The sequence below is a fragment of the Tupaia chinensis genome, unplaced genomic scaffold, assembly GCF_000334495.1.
Source record: "Tupaia chinensis unplaced genomic scaffold, TupChi_1.0 Scaffold000131_1, whole genome shotgun sequence".
NCBI classification, from domain to species: Eukaryota; Metazoa; Chordata; class Mammalia; order Scandentia; family Tupaiidae; genus Tupaia; species Tupaia belangeri.
Window position 1 is genome coordinate 275,324 of NW_006159600.1, and position 18,932 is coordinate 294,255.

Below are 18,932 nucleotides of genomic sequence, written 5' to 3' on the forward strand. Positions count from 1 at the left end.
TGGGTTCAATTAATATGCTAGAGCAGCTCACATAAGAGAAAAACAAAAGCAGTGATATATTTCAAAGGATATTACAAGAGATACAGATGAAGAGATGTATGGGATAAGGTTACACGGGAAGGTGACTGGAGTCCATCTTCCAGAAACCTCTACTTGATCAGCTGTCTGGAAAATCCCTAAACTCATTCCTTTTGGGTTGTAGGGAAGCAGAATGATTAATGAACCATGAGCATCTGGTGAATAATTTACCCTTCAGTTCTCTCCTCTCACTGGAGGTTGGGGGATGGAACTGAAATCTCCAACCCTCAAATCATACTTTGGTCTTGTGTTCACCAGTCCCTTTCTGAAGCTCTCTAGTGACCCCAAGGCACTAGTCATCTCAGTGGACAAAAGACAATCCAGAGCTCCCAAGAAACTTAGGGACTCTATATCAGGAAATGAATACAAAGACCAACTATATATTTCACAGCATCAGTCAGTGAACAGTAACATTGTGAATAAAGACCTTGTCACATTCCTTACTTTACGGTTTCTCTCCATTATGGATTACCTGGTGTCTGTTTAGGCTTGAAAGCACAGTAAATGTTTTACCACACTCATCACACTTGTAAGGTCTTTCTCTAGTATGAACTCTCTGATGCCTTTTAAGGAATGATTTGTAAACGAAGGCCTTGCCACACTCATTACACTCATAAGGCTTTTCTCCAGTATGAATGACCTGATGACTGATAAATGCTGGCCTCACATAAAAGGCTTTGCCACACTCATTACATTTGTATGGCTTCTCTCTAATATGAGTTCTTTGACGATGATAAGCAAGGAGTGCAGTCTGACTGAAGAATTTGCCACATTCATTACACTTGTAAGGCTTCTCTCCAGTATGAATTCTCCAATGTTTTTTAAGGGATGAGTTTCGACTGAAGACTTTTCCACATTCATTGCATTTGTAAGATTTTATTCCAGTATGGGTTACCCGATGCTGAGTAAGAGTTGAAGAATCATTAAAGGCTTTGCCACATTCATTACATTTGTAAGGTTTCTCTTCACTATGGATAACCTTATGTTTAGTAAGTGTTGACTTCAAAGTAAAGGCTTTTCCACACTCAGTACACTTGTAAGGTTTCTCTCCAGTATGAATTCTCTGATGTAGCTTAAGGTATAAACTGATACGGAAGACTCTGTCACATTCATTACATTTGTAAGGTCTCTCTACAGTATGAATTCTTTGATGTCTTGCAAGGTGTGAATTACGACCAAAAACCTTGTCACATTCATTACATTTGTAAGGTTTCTCTCCAGTATGAATTCTTTGATGCCTTGAAAGGATTGACTTGTGGTTGAAAACCTTATCACATTCATTACATTTGTACGGTTTCTCTTTAGTGTGAATTCTACAATGGTCTACAAGGTTTGATTTGTGAGGAAAGACCTTGCCACACTCATCACATTTGTAAGGTTTCTCTTTGGTATGAATTAGCTGATGCTTAGTAAGTGTTGACTTTAAGCTAAAGGCTTTGCCACACTCATTACACTTGTAAGGTTTCTCTCTAGTAAAATTTTTCTGATGTGCCAGGGATGAATTTTGACTGAAGACTTTACTGTGAGTTTTTTCTCTAGCATGGATTATCTGATGTTTAACCAAAGTTGAATGATTGCTAAAGGCTTTGCTACATTGATGACATGTGTAAAGTTTCTCTGTACTATGAATTCTTTGATGCCTTGTGAGATGTGAACTAAGACAGAAAATCTTGTCACATTCATTACATTTATATAGATTCTTTCTAGCATGAATTCTCCTATGAGCTACAAGTTTTGATTTTTGATTAAAGACTATGTCACATATATCACATTTATACTGTTTCTCTCTAGAATGGATTAGCTGATGTAGAGTGAGGTTTAAGTTATCATTAAAAGCTTTGCCACATTCAATACACTTGTGAGTTTTATCTCTAATATGTACTTTCTGTTGTTGTGTGAGTAATGAGGAATAGATGGAATCAGTCCCACCCTTATTAGAAATATGAGTTTTGACACTGCAAGGACTTCCTTGGGTTGGTGAAACTGAGGAACCATTGTTGACCGACTTTTCAGTCTGATTACCTTCACAAAATTTCCTTTCAGCTTGGAATAGGTGTAGCTCAGGCAGATGTGACTGAAAACTTAATCCAAGTTGATTTTCAACAGGATTCTTTCCTGTGCCCCTTTTATCCTGTTGGACTTTTCTACCATTAAGAGTTCCCTTTTTCATCACAGGCAGTCGATTATAATTATTTTCATCGTTTCTCCAGTGACATTCAGAGTCATGTGTATTTTTCTGGACTTCTCTGATGCAAACCTCTTCAATATCATGCCTTTTGTGTCCTTCCAATGTCACTGTATGGAATACTTCTCCTGTATTACCTTTTCCTTTTGGTACTAATTCTTCGATTAAACATTCAGGAGAGACATCTATAAGATAAAAACAATAATAGACTTTTTTTTTTTTAAGAATTATTTTATTTAACTTTATTTATTTAAATTTGAACAGAGGGACAGAGTAAGAGAGAGAGAAAGAGAGAGGGGGTGTGGGGGGAAGTAAGAAAGCAGGCCACCGAATCTAGGACTAGAAACGTAGTCGGCCATGTGGGATTCCAACACCCTTAACCACCATGCCACCTACTGATCCCAATAGATTTCTTTATTTTTAAAGGATTATTTAACTTTGTGACTAGCAGATGGCGTAATGGTTATGTCGTTGGACCATGGTTTAAGTCTCGGATCTGGTGGCTTAAAACTCATACTGTGCATGTGTGTGTATGCCCAAAATCCCAAGAGGAGATTGGAGGAGATGGGATCTCTCCCCTGCCCTGGAAAAGAATGATTTAACTTTATATATTTTTAGTTTATTTTTCATTTGACCAAAGAGAGACAGAGACAGAGAGTGAGAGAGAGGGAGAGAAAAGAAAAGCAATAAATTAAGCCACCAGGTCTGGGACCTGAACTGCAGTCAATCATGAAGGAATACAGGGCCCTAATCACCATGCCACCAGCTTGCCCTGTATAATAGATTTCTAATGAATTACAGACAGGAAACAAAATATTTCATATTGAAATACATATTACACAAAAAGTAATATTCATAATGAAAAATTTAAAACTCCTCAATTCATAATCTTCACTTTTTAGAACTATAAAATAGACTGCTTTAATAAAGGGCGATTACATGTAATTGAAATTAATCTGAGGACGACCTGTTTCAGTTAACCTATAGCCAAAACACTCACAAGGCACAAACATGTATTAGTCCTGGATTAAGAAATATTTTTCTCCCCTGAACACAAAGTATACAGCGTATTCAAACATATATCTGTCTTATATCTAAAGAGGAAAAATAGTATTATACACACACTATTTTTACTATGCACAAATAATGCTAATGCATGGTATGATATTATAATAGTAAATAATCCAAAATATAATGAATAACCTAAAATGGTAACTGAATTGGAGAAAGGTACAGAGAAACTAAGGATACAGTTACTTTAATGTTAAGAAATATGAGAGTCAGCAGGTAGCGTGGTGGTTAGGGCACTGGATTCCCACATGGCTGATCATAGTTTGAGTCTCAGACCTGACAGCTTCCTTTTTCACTTTCCCTCTCTCTCTTTCTCTGGTTAAATAAAATAATAATAATAATACATAAAATTAAACAAATAATCATTTAGGAAGCTGACTGGTAGCATATTGGCAAATTCTTTTTATTTTTCAGAGGGGTGATCCCTTCTCCTCTGTGGTGGTTAAGAGTTCTGGACTTTCACATAGCTGACCGTGGTTGGAGTCCTGGTCTTGGCAGCTTGCTTTTTTGCTTTCTCTCTCTCTCATAGCAAATCAATAAATCAATAAAGTTAAATAAAAATAATCCTTAAAAAAATTTTAGAATAAAAAATAAGAGTGACACTTAATAAAAAAAAAAAAAAAAAAGAAAAGAAATACGATATAGGCCAGCAGGTGGCATGCTGGTTAAGGTGCTGGATCCCATATGGCTGACAGTGCAGTTCAAGTCCTGGACACAGTGGCCTGAAAAACTTGGCACGTGTGTGTGTATGCTGCCAAAAATCCTAAGAGAATAGAGGAAAGGGATTGCAGCTTGGTCATCCTCCTGGAAGGCGATTTCTCACTTTCCCTTTTTCTTTGTCTCTCTCTAGCAAGTACATGCACCATATATTAAAAAAAAATAATTAAAAAAAATAAAGATATACAATATTTTTCTGAATACCTGTTATAAAACTAGCTATACACATAATTACCAGTCATTTGCGACATTAACAAGCAGTGCATGATTTACAGATGTAGTTTTTCAGTATGTATGATGCAATATAAACATTTAAGACAGCATCTACAAGATACAAAGGTTTCCGATTAATTAGAGTAAATATTCCACAATGAAATATGTATTATATAAAAGCAGTACTCATATTGACTTTAGGTATATTTCACCATGCATACTGAAAAACTGTCATGTGTAAATCATAATTAAAATTAATAAGAAATTGTACTAACCCATGACAAAACTGTAAGTGAATAATAATTAGCTATATTTATATAGTTGCCATCTGGAATTCTAAACAATCCTCTGTTAAGAAAAAGGCTGCCTTAGCCCCGATCTATATGGAAAGTGAACTGAGTATCAGATGGAATCCTATGAGAGCTAGCCCAACTTCACTGTGGGAAGAGAAGAGTTACTTCTCTGAGGAGTTCAGAGAAGCCAGATGAGGAGGGTTGTGCTTCATTATTGGATGTTGCCTTTGTCTCTGGTACAGCAACACCACTGAAGGGCAAGAGGATAAACAATGACATATTCAAAGACTAGAGTGTAAGTGGGAGAAATTTAACGTTCCTGTGAGAGCTCACAGGATGTAATTATTTCTTTTCCCATTCTCTCCCAGTTTCAGAGTGCTCCCCAAACACTATTTAAAGATGTATTTTCTTCTCTGGCCTTTTCAGCTCCTACCTGTGATCAGGCCTTTGATACATTTCCACCTTTTTGGTTTTCTTGCCTTTTTCACTTGTCTCTTCACAGTCCAGGGCTCTTTTCCTTGCTCCAACATGAAAATAATACTGAGGTCAGGAAGAGAGTTTCCTGCTTTTAAAAACAAAGATATATAATGTGCTGTGGCTTTTACAGAGAATCCCAGCAAGGTTTACCGGAGCACTAAGGACATCACAAATGAATCCAGAAAAATATTTAAAAAACGCACTCATTGAATGGCTCCTGAATGCTAAAGGAACTTTGTAATAAGCAGACATCTACTATGATCAATTAAGCACAGGGGTAGTAAATAAGAAATGTATTATTTTAAACTGCCAAAATGCTTTCCAGGCATTCCTAAGCTCTGGAACCACGATGGAGCAAAACAAATGACAGCGGTGGATAATTAAAGTTGGCTGCTACACTGTGAAGCTTTTCATTTCTGAGTCAACATTGTTAGTCTTAGTCAAGCCATGCAGCGGCTCCCAAGAGACTCACAAGGAAAAATGCAAAAACACACAAGGGCAGAGCCCAACTTTTGGGGACCTCACCCAGGGAGACCAAGTTCCTGTAGTTTTCCAGCATCACGTCCTTGTATAAAGCCTTCTGAGCAGGGTCCAGGCACTTCCACTCCATTTGAGAGAATTCTATGGCCACATCCCTGAATGTCAACTGTCCCTAAAATGAAAAACGCATTTCACTAAAGGGCTACAGAGATATAGATATTTTAAGAATTAAAAAAAATTTAGTTATATTCATCATCTTAATTTCCAAAAAAAATTTTTAAATTAATTTATTTATTTTAAAATTTGATCTGACAGAGAGGTAAAGTGAGAAACAAGTCACCAGGTCTGGGACTCAAACTGCGGACAGACACATGGGAGCCCAGCACCTTAACCTCCACACCATCTACCATCCCCTAGAAAGACCCTTATTTTCACATAAAGAGAGATGAGGGCAAGCCAGTGGTGTGGTGGTAAAGGCAGCTGGATCTCATAAGGCTGACTGCATGGGTCCAAGTCCTGGACCTGATAGCTAGAGAAACATGCCGAGTGTGAGTGTGTGTGTGTGTTGGGGGGGGAGGGGGGGAGGCTAAATTCCATGAAGATAATGGAGAAGGGATTGTCATGTGGCCATCTCTCTGAGGACCTCTCAATTTCCCTGTCTTCCTCTGGTAAGCACACATGCCCTATAGCAAAAATTAAAAGAAAAAAAAAAAGTGGAGAAAGTTCTAAGAATGAGTTTATTACACTGAAGTGGGCATACAACAGATCCACGATGGTATTTTTGGGCATGTTAAATCTCCTCAATTCTGTTTTACTATATTTTTCTGTAAGAGGTTATGACAGTGTCTAAGTCAGGGTGGATTTTTCATTGTGTGGACAACACAAGAAACATACAAAGTAAAAGTGAACACAAGGTCATCAGTGCACAAGTGTGAGATGTTCTGTTTGATACAGAAAGTGATACTCAGAATACAGCTGAGCAAGAGCGTGAGTGGTGTGTTTAGAGATGATTAATGTCCAGAGTGGCTTTAACATCACAATCTGAGAACTGTAATGGTGACAGGAATAACAATGAGCAAAATACTGAACATCCTCCACACACTCAGTACTGAATGTTCTACATGACTTACATGTACTCACTCATAACAACGTAACAGCCCAAGAGACAATGACCTACTCCCATCCTACTGACATCTAAAAAAAATCACATCAGGTAAAAGAACTAGAAATGGCAGCACAATCACCTGAACCCACTTGTCTGGGAATTAAAATTGATCCTAAAAACAAAGTAGTTAAGTACCAGATATAGCACCAAGAACTGACAGATTAACATCTAATGGAGAAACATGAAACAAGTTCAAGAATAACATGGAACTACATAAAAGGTAACTATAAACACACACAGCATACATACGATATGTTGCTACTCTTTTTCTTATTTAATTATTATTATTATTTTAATTTGACTAGAGAGACAGAGGAAGAGAGAAAGGGAAAGTGAGAAGCAAGCTGCCAGGTCCAGGACCTGAACCCTGGTCAGTCATGTGGGAGTCTAGCACCTTAACCACCACGTCATCTGTTAGCTCCATTACTATTCTTTATTTAATTTTATTTATTATTATTATTTTTAAATTTAGTGACAGAAAGAGAGAGAAAAAGGGAAAGTGAGAAAGCAAGCTATTAGGTCTAGGACTCAAACTGTGGTTGGCCATGTGGGAGTCCAGCATCTTAACCACCATGCCACTTGCAGGCTCCCTGTTGCTATTTTTAATATTAAGACATTAATGTGATAGTACAGAACAAATGTAAGATCCTGGAAAGTAATTAACATGTTAATTTGAGAAGTTGTTAAAATATACATCTTATTGGGGCCAGCAGATGGCATAGTGGTTATGTTGCAGGACTCCCACGTGGCTGAATGCACTTCAAGTCCTGGACCCAGTGGCTTGAAAATCACACCAGACATGTAAGCCTGAGTGCCCAAGATTCCAGGAGGGGACTAAGCAATTTATCTATCTATCTATCTATCTATCTATCTATCTATCTATCATCTATCTCTCTACCAGTTTTGGTCTGTCTATCTATGGGTTTTTGCTATAGGTTGCTTGTGCTCATCAGAGAGAGAGAAAAAAAGACAGAGAGAGGGAAAGTGAAAAATCACCCCCAAGAGGGTGGTCACACCTCAATCTCTTCTCTTCCATTCTCCTCTTGGGACGTCAGGCACAGGTACACACGTGCCAAGTCACTGGGCCTGGCACTGAAACTGCAGTTGGCCATGTGAGAGCCCTATGCCTTCACCACCATGCCATATGTTGATGCTATAGAAATTTATTTATTTTTAAAAAAGTTTTGTAAGACAGATTTTTGCTGTAGAGCATGTATGATTGCCAGAGACAGAGACAAAAAGTGAGAAATCATCCCCAAGGGGTAAGGGAGAAATCACCCCCAAGGAGGATGATGGCCACACCGCAATCCCTTCTCCATTATCCTCTCAGGATTTTGTGCACTCATGCACATGTGCCCAGTGTGAGTTTTAAGCCACTGGGTCCAGGACTTGAACCACAGTCAACTATGTGGGAGTACAGTGACATAACCATTACGCCATCTGTTGGTCCCACTATTTATTTTAAATGATAAAATATCTTTGATATTTTATTTTATTTTGATAAAAAAAATCATGGCCTTACGCATCTATGTGCTCACGTAAACATATCACATACACACATACTTAAATCAACTGAAATAAGGAGTTCTCTTATAACATATTTTTAAGATGCTTTTTTCATTATCTTTTTTTTTTTTTTTGGTTAATATGCAGTTTAACATGTTTGGGACACTGCAAATGTCTAAATTCTATTTATCTCTAAACGTTACTGTATACTAAGTTATTAAAAGAATGATACAGGGACCAGCAGTTAGTGTAATGGCTATGTTGCTGGACTCCCATGTAGTTGACCATAGTTCGAGTCCAGGACCTGGTGGCTTAAACTCATGCTGGGCATGAGTGCGTGGGTGCCCAAGATCCTGAGAGGAGAACGGAAGAGAAGAGACTGCAGTGTGGCCATCCCTGCAGAGGGTGATTTCTTGCTTTCGGGGCCAGCAGATGGCATGGAGGTTAAGGGTGCTGGACTCCCATATGGCTGACCACAGGTTGAAACCTGGACCTGGCGGCTTGCTTTCTCACTTGCTCTCTTTCTCACTCTGTCCCTCTCTGGTCAAATTAAAATAAATAAAGTTAAATAAAATAATTGAAAAAAAAAAAAGAACGATAAAATGTGAATGAAACACAGGAACCTGAATTCTAAACTATATTAAATACTCATACTAAAAACTACAGGTGCAAAATTTTTTGGAGGTTTTTGCCTTAGGGCACATGTGCTCACCAGAGAGATAGTCAGTGAGAAATCATCCACCCACCCCCCAGAGGATGGCCACACTGCACTCTCTTCTCCTCCTGGGATCTGGGGCACACAGGTACACACAGCCAGAGTGATTTTTGAGCCATTAAATCCAGGATTCCAACCACAGTTGGCTGTATGCGAGTCTAGCGACGTAACTGCTATGCCATCTTCCGGCCCCAACATAGATATAAATTTATTCTTTTTTTTAATTTTTAAATTTTTTGAGAGAGAGACAGAGAGAGAGAGAGAGAGAGAGATTTTTGCTATAAGTCATGTGTGTTCACCATAGAGACAGAGACAGAAAGTGAGAAATCACACCCTAGAAGGGATGGCCATGCCGTAATCAATTCTCCTCCATTCTCTTCTCAGTATTTTGAGCATGCCCACACACGCCAAGTGTGAGTTTTAAGACTCTGGGTCTGGTACTTGAATCGTGGTTGACTATGTGGGAGTACAGTGATGTAACCATTACAACATCTGCTGGTCCCAATCCATTTAAATTTAAATATTTAAGCATTCACAAAAGTCCAATAAAATTTATTATATTCCACTAACAAAACTACAATATATCTTAGGAAACTTATCAGTATTACACTCATACATCACATAACAAGTTTTGGTCAATGACAGCACATATGAATGTGCTAAGATTAAAATACAACTGAACAAAGTCCATTGTCTAGTGACAGCCTCACCATCTAATATCACAAGCAAACCATTATTTGTGTGTCTGTGGTGAAGCTGGTGTAAACAAACCTATGGAGCTGCCACTTGTACAGAAGTACTGCACATACACTTGTGCACAGTACAGAATACTTGATCATAAACATGTTCCTGGGAAATATATTTACTATATTCTATTTTTTACTGTTATTTTAGAGTTACTACTATTTATTTTAGAAAAATTATACTGTCAGAACCAGCAGATGGCATAATGATTACATCACTGGACTCGCACGTAATTGACTGCAGTTTGATTCTGGACCCGGTGGCTTAAAACTCACACTGAATGGAGAAGGGATTGCGGCATGGCCATTCCCCCTGGGGGATGATTTCTCGCTTTCTGTCTCTGTCTCTCCGATGAGTGCAAGTAGCCTGTAGCAAAAATCTCTCTCTCAAAAGAAAAAACCAAATTACACTGTAAAACAGGATGCCAGATCCAGCAGGTGGAGTGGTGGTAAAGGTGCTGGACTCCCACATGGCTGACAGTTTTGAGTGCTGGGCCCAGTGGCTTGAAAGTCATGCAGGGCGTGCGTGCATGCATGCCCAAATTCCCAGGAGGAGAATGGAGAAGGGACTGGGGCACTCCCATCTCTCCTGGGGGGCTGATTTCTCACTTTCCCTCTCACCGTCTCTGTCTCTCTCTCCGTGAGTGCACATGCCCTATCGCAAAAACAAAACCGAAACACACACACACACACACACACACAACACACACACACACACACAAAACACAAAAATAGGAAACTGTGTTCGGCCAGCTTACTGTGTCTCTCATTTGCATCAGTTTTTATTGTACTTGATTTTTTAAGAGAGATTTTTGCTATGAGGCATGTGCACTTGCTGGGGAGACAGACAGAAAGTGAGAAATCACCCCCCAGGGGAGATGGCCATGCCACAATCCCTTCTCCAGTCTCTTCTTGGGATTTTGGGCACACATATATGTGCCTGGTGTGTGTTTTTAAGCCGCTGGGCCTAAGATTCCAACTATGATTGACTACAGGGAAGTCCAGTGATGTAACCATTTATGCCATCTGCTGGTCCCTCTTGTACTTGATTTAATCCCATGTTATTTTGTTACTCCTGGTCCTTCCAGTGGGTCAAGATGTAGGGGTGGAAGACAGTGATACTGATGCCTCGGGTCTGTGTAGGTGTAGGCTAATTTGTGTAGTGTTTTATTTTTTATTTAAAAAGTAAAATAAAAAGAAATAAAAGATTCTAACAATAAGAAAAAGCTTTACAATATGAAGAAAGAATGAAAGGATAGAATATATTTGTATCTAATGAGTTGTGTTTTGTTTTGCTTTTGTGTATAGACTATCTCATTTAATCTACTCATTAACAGGGGTTTCTACTATCTCCATGTTACAGATAAGAAAACTGAGAGACGAGCAACCAGCTCACTTGCTTAAACTATTGGGTGAAGAAGCTAGGGGAGTCTGCCCCCAGAGGCTGCTGTCCTAAAGGGAGTGGCCAGATCTGAGCAGAACAATGGTGAACAGAGGCAAGGGCCCACTCCCTTAAAAGAAAGAATGTTCCAGTCAGAGAAGATTGGGTGTGGGCGGAGACAGGGACAAGACAAGAGGAGCCTTATAGATAAGAGGAGCCTTATATATAGAACTGCAAGACACAAGATGTTCCACAGCTCCAGTTGGTAACAGCAAAACATCAAGCTTCACATTCTGTTTCTCCCTTCCCCTTTGCCCTATGAAAGAATAAACCTGGGAACGGCTCAGTGCTGTGGCTACCTCCATCAGAGGTGTCCAGGCCACCCAATCCCCTTTCCTTTACTTGTGTGTCTGTGTGTGTCTGTGTTTTTTTTTTCCCCCAATCCACCATCGCTCCTCCTAGGCTCATGTCTCTCTGAGCAGGTCACAGTGGGTGGCGCCCAAACGTGGGGCCTGAGTATAGAACTACAAAGAATCAGACGAGTGGACACTTCTGAGTTCAGGCCGAAAATTAATATATTAAGGTAAGAAATTAATTAGAATCAGGAGTAAAAGACAGGGATATAGTTGTCTAAAGAGATATGTACGTCCAAATATTGTCTTGCTTGTTAAAAGCTAGGAACAGTAAAGTCAGTATCAAATGGTTACATCAATTCCTGGAGTTTGTGCAGGAAACATGCCCCTGGTTCCCAGGAAACAAATCAGGGAACGTTATTCGGCAGACAGATCCAACAGGGTTCCTATACTCTCCCAAAGAACTGGGAGGTTGCTTGGGAACTTGATTAAAAGACACCCTGGAAGGGACCAACGAATGGTGTAATGATTATGTCACTGGACTCTACGTAGTCAACTGGTTCGAGTCCTGGGTCTGGCGGCTTAAAACTCATGGCAGGCATCTGTGCGTGTGTGCCCAAGATCCCAAGAGGAGAATGGATTGTGGCGTGGCCACCCCCCGCAACCCCTGGGGGTGATGATTTCTTGCTTCCTGTCGGGTAAGTGCATGCACCCTATAGCAAAAATCTCTCTCAAAAAAACAAACAAAAACAAACCGGACACCCAGGATATATTCTTTTGCTGCCTAGAGCGCCAAGGGCCAGCCCTGAAACAGGAGACTGCCGAAGCGGGAGCCAATAGTAAAAGTGACAAACTCCCACATTTAGACAGACTAGACTTGCTGTTCCTGACAGACCAAAGTTTAAAAAAGGACAAGGGAGTCATGACCCCTTGGCCCCATGCTTCCCTGGTGTGGCCCAAGGCCCCTCATATGGAACTTGCCCACATAACAGACAGTGCTAGGGGATGAAGGTCTTCCCTTACTTAACCTCATCCGGCCAGTGTGAAAAATAGAGGGGAGGAGGAGGACACCTTGGGATTTAAATTGTGTCCAGTTATAGAGGTTCTCGATCCTAACAACCTGGGACAAGTTCAGTGTCAACACAAGCCAGTATCTTCAAAACTAAAAGAATTTAGAACACCTTGGGCACAGTATGGTCTGACAGTGCCATATACAATAGGTATTAGAAATAACTACTCGGGAACCAGCAGTTAGCGTAATGGCTATGTCGCTGGATTACCACGTAGTCGACCGCAGTTTGCGTCCTGGACCCGGTAGCTTAAAACTCATGCCGGGCACGTGTGCGTGCATGCCCAAGATCCCGACAGGAGAATGGAGAAGGGATTGCGGCGTGGCCAACCCCCCTGGGGGGGGGGTGATTTCTCACTTTCTGTCTCTCTGTCTCTCTCTGTCTGTCTGGCGAGTGAGTGCACGCGCCCTATAGCGAAAATCTCTCAAAAAAAAAAAAAAAAAAAAAAAGAAATAACTACTCATGCGCTGGCAGGTTAAGAGCGCTGGATTTCCATATGGCTGACTCTGGTTTGAGTCCCAAACCTGGAGGCTTGCTTTCTCACTTTCCCTCTCTCTCTCTCTCTCTCTCTTTGTCCCTCTCTGGTCAAATTAAAATAAATAAATAAAGTTAAATAAGAGAATTCTTAAAAAAGAAAAGAAATGGCTACTCAGGCAGCACTGCTGCCCAATGATTAGCAAGTAATAGGCAAGGCATGTCTGTCGGAAAAAAAAAAAATCATTGATACGCAAGATAGTTTTCTGCCCTCATTTAATCCCTTAGATCATTTTAGATCAACTCAAAGGCATTAATCCTTTTAACTTGCTTTGCCACTCTTTATGGTATTTCTTGGGAATTGTGTTAATAATCTTGCTTCTGTCTATATTCCTTTTTTTATTTTTTGGAGAGGTTTTTTGCTATAGGGCGCGTGCGCTCGCCAGACAGAAAGTGAGAATTCACCCCCCAGGGCGGATGGCCATGCCACAATCCCTTCTCCTCCATTCTCCACTCGTAAAGATATATGTGATTAAACAAAGAAATGGCTTATTACCTGTTGATAGTAACATGTACAGTATTCTCAACTGGACTGGTCTGAGAAATACTTCATGTTGGATAAATTCTTTATACAAGCCAAATGATATGGAGTGATTGAATGTTTAAAAAAATAAGAACAATTAATAATCTTAAAAAAATTATGAGAGCCTATTTGATGATGTGGATAGTAATGTCTTTGTCTTTGACTGATATGCATGGTAATCGTGCTGGGAAAATAAATGTAATACACTGTAAAGATATATGTGATTCACTCTAATATAAAAAAGACTGTAATAATAAATTAAAGATATATGTGATTAAATGTAATATACAAAGAAGAAAAAAAAAAAACCTCATACCAGGTGCATGTGCGTATGTGCCCAAAATTCCAAGAGGAGAATGAAGGAGAAGGGATTGCAACAAGGTTATTCCCAGGGGGTGTTCTGTCTGACTCTCCAGCAAGTACATGCCCCCTATAGCAAAAATCTCTCTTAAAAAAAAAAAAAAAATTCAAAAGGAATCATATGGGTACTCAATAACTAAAATAAACCACACACAGATAATTTGAGTAAATCAGGAATACAAAGTATAAAGACAGTAAAATATCAAGAAAACAGAAAGTATGAGTCCCAAACCTGGAGGCTTGCTTTCTCACTTTCCCTCTCTCTCTCTCTCTCTCTCTCTTTGTCCCTCTCTGGTCAAATTAAAATAAATAAATAAAGTTAAATAAGAGAATTCTTAAAAAAGAAAAGAAATGGCTACTCAGGCAGCACTGCTGCCCAATGATTAGCAAGTAATAGGCAAGGCATGTCTGTCGGAAAAAAAAAAAATCATTGATACGCAAGATAGTTTTCTGCCCTCATTTAATCCCTTAGATCATTTTAGATCAACTCAAAGGCATTAATCCTTTTAACTTGCTTTGCCACTCTTTATGGTATTTCTTGGGAATTGTGTTAATAATCTTGCTTCTGTCTATATTCCTTTTTTTATTTTTTGGAGAGGTTTTTTGCTATAGGGCGCGTGCGCTCGCCAGACAGAAAGTGAGAATTCACCCCCCAGGGCGGATGGCCATGCCACAATCCCTTCTCCTCCATTCTCCACTCGTAAAGATATATGTGATTAAACAAAGAAATGGCTTATTACCTGTTGATAGTAACATGTACAGTATTCTCAACTGGACTGGTCTGAGAAATACTTCATGTTGGATAAATTCTTTATACAAGCCAAATGATATGGAGTGATTGAATGTTTAAAAAAATAAGAACAATTAATAATCTTAAAAAAATTATGAGAGCCTATTTGATGATGTGGATAGTAATGTCTTTGTCTTTGACTGATATGCATGGTAATCGTGCTGGGAAAATAAATGTAATACACTGTAAAGATATATGTGATTCACTCTAATATAAAAAAGACTGTAATAATAAATTAAAGATATATGTGATTAAATGTAATATACAAAGAAGAAAAAAAAAAAAACCTCATACCAGGTGCATGTGCGTATGTGCCCAAAATTCCAAGAGGAGAATGAAGGAGAAGGGATTGCAACAAGGTTATTCCCAGGGGGTGTTCTGTCTGACTCTCCAGCAAGTACATGCACCCTATAGCAAAAATCTCTCTTAAAAAAAAAAAAAAAATTCAAAAGGAATCATATGGGTACTCAATAACTAAAATAAACCACACACAGATAATTTGAGTAAATCAGGAATACAAAGTATAAAGACAGTAAAATATCAAGAAAACAGAAAGTATGAAGAATCAAACAGAAAGTCTGGAACTAAGAAATATAACTATTGAACTGAAATATTCAAGAGGGGTTCAAAAACAGAGTTGAGAACCCAACCCACAGAGTAGAAATAAGCCCTATGCACAGGGAGTCAGATCTCATAGGCCGACCTTAGTATGAATCTCAGCCTCAGCAGCTTGAAAAACATGCTACACAGGTGTGTGTGTGCTCCAAATCCTGACAGGATGGAGAAGTGGAGGGAAAAGGTGTTTGGCATGATCACACCCGGTTGAAAATTGCTTTCTTATTAGAGAACAGAAATGCCATGCTTCCAGAACTCAGATCTAGCGACTCTGAGTGAATGAGTGAACACATACTCAGGGAATGTGGCCTTCCTGCTTGCAAAGGAAGTCCATTAGATGGGTGTGTGATGTGACAAATGTATATTCCCAGATTCCAAGGTGTTCTGTCCAGCCTTTGGTGTCATTTAATCTTACCCTCCTGACTGATACTGAAACCAACCTATTCTGGAAATCCTCTTATTTTTCTGATTCTCTAAGAAACAACTTTCTTTACTAAATAACTTTTCTTCCTCCTTTGCCCTAATAAATACAGAGGATGAGAGAGGGTTAGCAGGTGCATCCCTGGTATGGCCTCTCCCTCTTGACTCAGAGACTCAGATCTCTGTGTCTAGAGTAGTTAGTTATTCCATGTGTGCTTCAGGTGATTCTCTGCTGGTCAGAAGAGTCACACTTTCTCTTTCACTCTGGAAATATAAAAACAAAGCAAAACAAAAACAAACAGTAAAAACAACAATCCACTAAGAATAGCACTTACCTGAGGAGGAGCCATTCCTAACTCCTTCGCTTTCCTCTTCCTCCTCATCTAGGCTTCTTCATGTAATACGATAAGCCTACAGAAGCCAATTCTGTATGTAAAAAATGCTGTTTACTGCACAGAATCGACATACCCTTCCTGTGCCACAACCACACGTAGGGAAGACTTATCCATAGGGACAAATGGTATCTGCTGCCCACAGACTAGGGAGATATAGGGACAACCACCTCCTACACCAAGACCAGCTAGGGCATCTTTTGCCCACTTTCCTCAGAGCTCACTCTGTAAAGGGATCTGGCTCTTAATACATAGTGCCTAACCCCTGTGCTGTAGGCCACGGTCCCTTATGTTTTAGACAGGAAACTTTTACTACTATCACACTCAACAGAAAACGCTTCAGGTCCCCAAAATGTGGTTTTTCATACCCTGACCACTTATTATGGGATTCTCAGGTGGGTACTGCACAACTTAACGGAATTCTGGCACTATCTACCAGAAGAATGTCAGATTCTGAAGACTAAGGGCTCAGTCCTATTAGACAGTCTATCGCTGCAAATACTGTACGCAAGTAGTCGTGGTCACCTATACTGCTGGCTGATCAGACAAAAATCATGGACCAACACTCCTCATTGGGGTTAATATGCTTGACGCCTCTGCCATCTGGCTGTTCATCAGTAACTTCTGTCATATGCCTTCTAAAAAATGAGTAAGGCTCAAGAAACTATTACCTGAGTTGTGAGAGCTGCTCTTCTACAGTAATAGAATTTGAGGAGGTAGGCACGCGAGTCCTCATTTATATCTGGTTTGTCAACAATTCGGGATCTAGCTACTTCTTGGGTACTTCCCCAATGTGGAATAGTCTTCGGGGACTAGGCCCTCAATTTCTGGACCTGAGCCAATTCAGGTACAAAGTATCAGAACTGACTTCTAATTACAGGTCACCTAGTGTCTGATGGAGAACTGCTTGTTGTTGGGGATATATCCCCACATTATCTTGTGACAAGGGATGACATATTCTTTTTGGTGGTCCCTATCACAGTGAACATGAAAGTAGAAAAATGATTTGGTTTTCTTCCTCCTAGCTCATATACTTTCTCCCTTTCTCCAGGAAAAGGGAAGAAAATGACCCACAGTTCAGTCAACTGTCTGCTTTCTGGCTGAATCAGGACTGCAAATGGAAACTCGCTTACAATGCTGAGAATTATTAAATAAACGTCTTGTAGGTAGTTTGCAAAGTTTGCAATTCTCACTCGCTTCTCTACAATAAAAAAACACACAATTTTAAATGTGTTAGATTGTAAACACAGGAATCAATCAGAACCTCAGCAAGCCATGATCTAAAAATGGAGCTGGATCCTGTATGGCTGACTGTTAAGTTCTGGACCAAGAGGCTTCAAAGACACACTGGGAGTTGTATCCCAAAATGCCAACAGAAAGGAGACATGAAAGGGAAAAGATAGCTGGGGTTCTTTCTTCCCTTCTCTCTTTATCCTTCTCTCTGGAGACAAGTACCCTCTGGCAAATTTCAAAAAAGATCACAACTTAATCATCTATATCCACTCAGTCATCCTCCATCTGGACCCAAGATCCCCTTCTTTCATAACTGTGCATCTCCCTCTCTCATCCCATACATCTCTGTCATTCTCACCTCTTCTTTCTAGTTATTGTCCTGTTCACTCCCCCCCGCCACCAGGGTGTCTGCTTATTTTATGCCTCTCTTCTTTCCTGCCATTTCCTCCCTTCTTCTATCTCTTCTTTTATACCTGGTTTGTCTCATTTTTGCAACTTGCTGCTCCTTTCCCCCAATCTTCTGATTGTCCCCAACTTCCGTTCACATCTGCTTGGTCCTTCCCCTTGTCTTGGTTCTGCTCTCTGGTCCCTCCAGACCCCTAGGCTTCCTTCCAGATGTGGCCCTTGGCCTGCTCTCCTGCTGTCCCGGCTCCACGCAGCTATCTACTAATGCTCCAAATCATCATCTTACCCCAGACTCTGTCTGAAGGGCCCCTACCTCTGCCGCTCCCTCCCTACATTTTTCTGCCCACATCTCTCCTGAGATCGAGCTTAGGTTTCTAACAAATTCTTCACCTGACTGCTTGGGGTATTCTTTCTTTTCCACATTTTGACTTCTCCTCAGTTTCTCTCTCTCCTCCCCAATCCCTGTCACCTACACATTCACAGGAGGGGACAGAATGAAATGTCGTCTCCCAGAAATGCACATTTCCAGTGGGAGGCGCAGGACAGGTCCAGCCACTTCCCCACTGAGCGGTAGGGCCTAGCCGGGGAGCACAAGGTCGAGAGGAGAACAAAGAGCGGGCGGGGTCTGCAGGGTCCAGGTCCGGGGCGGAGACGCGGCCCTTCCAGGATACAGCTGCCAGCGCTGGGAGGGCGGCGAGGCTTGGGAACCGGAAGGGCGTGAACCCGCTTGGCGGGGAAGTTTATACTGTGAGGGGCGCACGGAGAGGTCGGGCAAGGTTTTTAAATCGGAAACTTTCTGTAAAGGACGGGTCTATGTGTCCCCAAGGCAGCAAGGCCGGGGCAGGACCAGCCTCAGAGCGATTTTACACCGAGAAGACGCGACCCCAGAACTCTCACGGCGACGTTGTGGAAGGAACGGAGGTGGAGCAAGATTTTAAGATCTGCAGGGAGCCCCACACTCAGAAAGGCTGGGAAACCGGGAGAGCAGACAGTACACAGAGCCCGAAACTTACAACACGCCGTAACTGTCGCTCCGGGAGACTCGCTTTCGCAGCCGCAGGAAATCCCGTGCGCCGCAGAGAGGGTGGGCCTGGGTCGGGCCAGAGCAGGCGGGGCGTCGGTCGTGGCCTATCCTGAACGGGGAGCGCAGGAGGGCGGGACCTGGAGTCGGTCGTGGCCTATCCTGCACGGCGAGCTCAGGGGGGGGGGACCA

At 40.8% G+C, this 18,932-nt stretch overlaps 1 protein-coding gene across 3 annotated transcripts; it reads right to left on the minus strand.

Moving 5' to 3' along the window:
• Positions 1-440: 440 nt before the first annotated feature.
• On the minus strand, positions 441-18,804 carry LOC102479664 (zinc finger protein 347). 3 transcript variants are annotated; one of them, XM_014586371.1, is made up of 5 exons: positions 18,733-18,804; positions 16,025-16,115; positions 5,560-5,686; positions 4,991-5,119; positions 441-2,448 (listed from the first exon to the last, which is right to left on the minus strand). In XM_014586371.1, exons 2-5 carry the CDS (start codon positions 16,070-16,072, stop codon positions 524-526), a joined length of 2,229 nt encoding a protein of 742 aa, XP_014441857.1. In that variant the 5' UTR covers positions 16,073-16,115; positions 18,733-18,804; the 3' UTR covers positions 441-523. The 3 variants fall into 3 exon arrangements, with proteins under 3 accessions (XP_014441857.1, XP_014441856.1, XP_014441858.1); XM_014586370.2 differs by having other exon boundaries at positions 4,991-5,122; positions 16,025-16,100; positions 18,733-18,799; XM_014586372.2 differs by lacking the exon at positions 441-2,448 and adding an exon at positions 4,478-4,807 and having other exon boundaries at positions 4,991-5,122.
• Between the last annotated feature and the right edge of the window lie 128 nt (positions 18,805-18,932).

Bases quoted from the DNA above. Each gene is read 5' to 3' on its own strand.
- LOC102479664 (XM_014586370.2), bottom strand. From the start codon at position 16,072: ATGAGGAGGAAGAGGAAAGCGAAGGAGTTAGGAATGGCTCCTCCTCAG. The intron at 5,687-16,024 runs GTAAGTGCTATT...TTTTCATTTTAG, and splicing joins TAGGAATGGCTCCTCCTCAG to GGACAGTTGACATTCAGGGA. The intron at 5,123-5,559 runs GTGAGGTCCCCA...TGTTTTTAAAAG, and splicing joins CAGGAACTTGGTCTCCCTGG to CAGGAAACTCTCTTCCTGAC.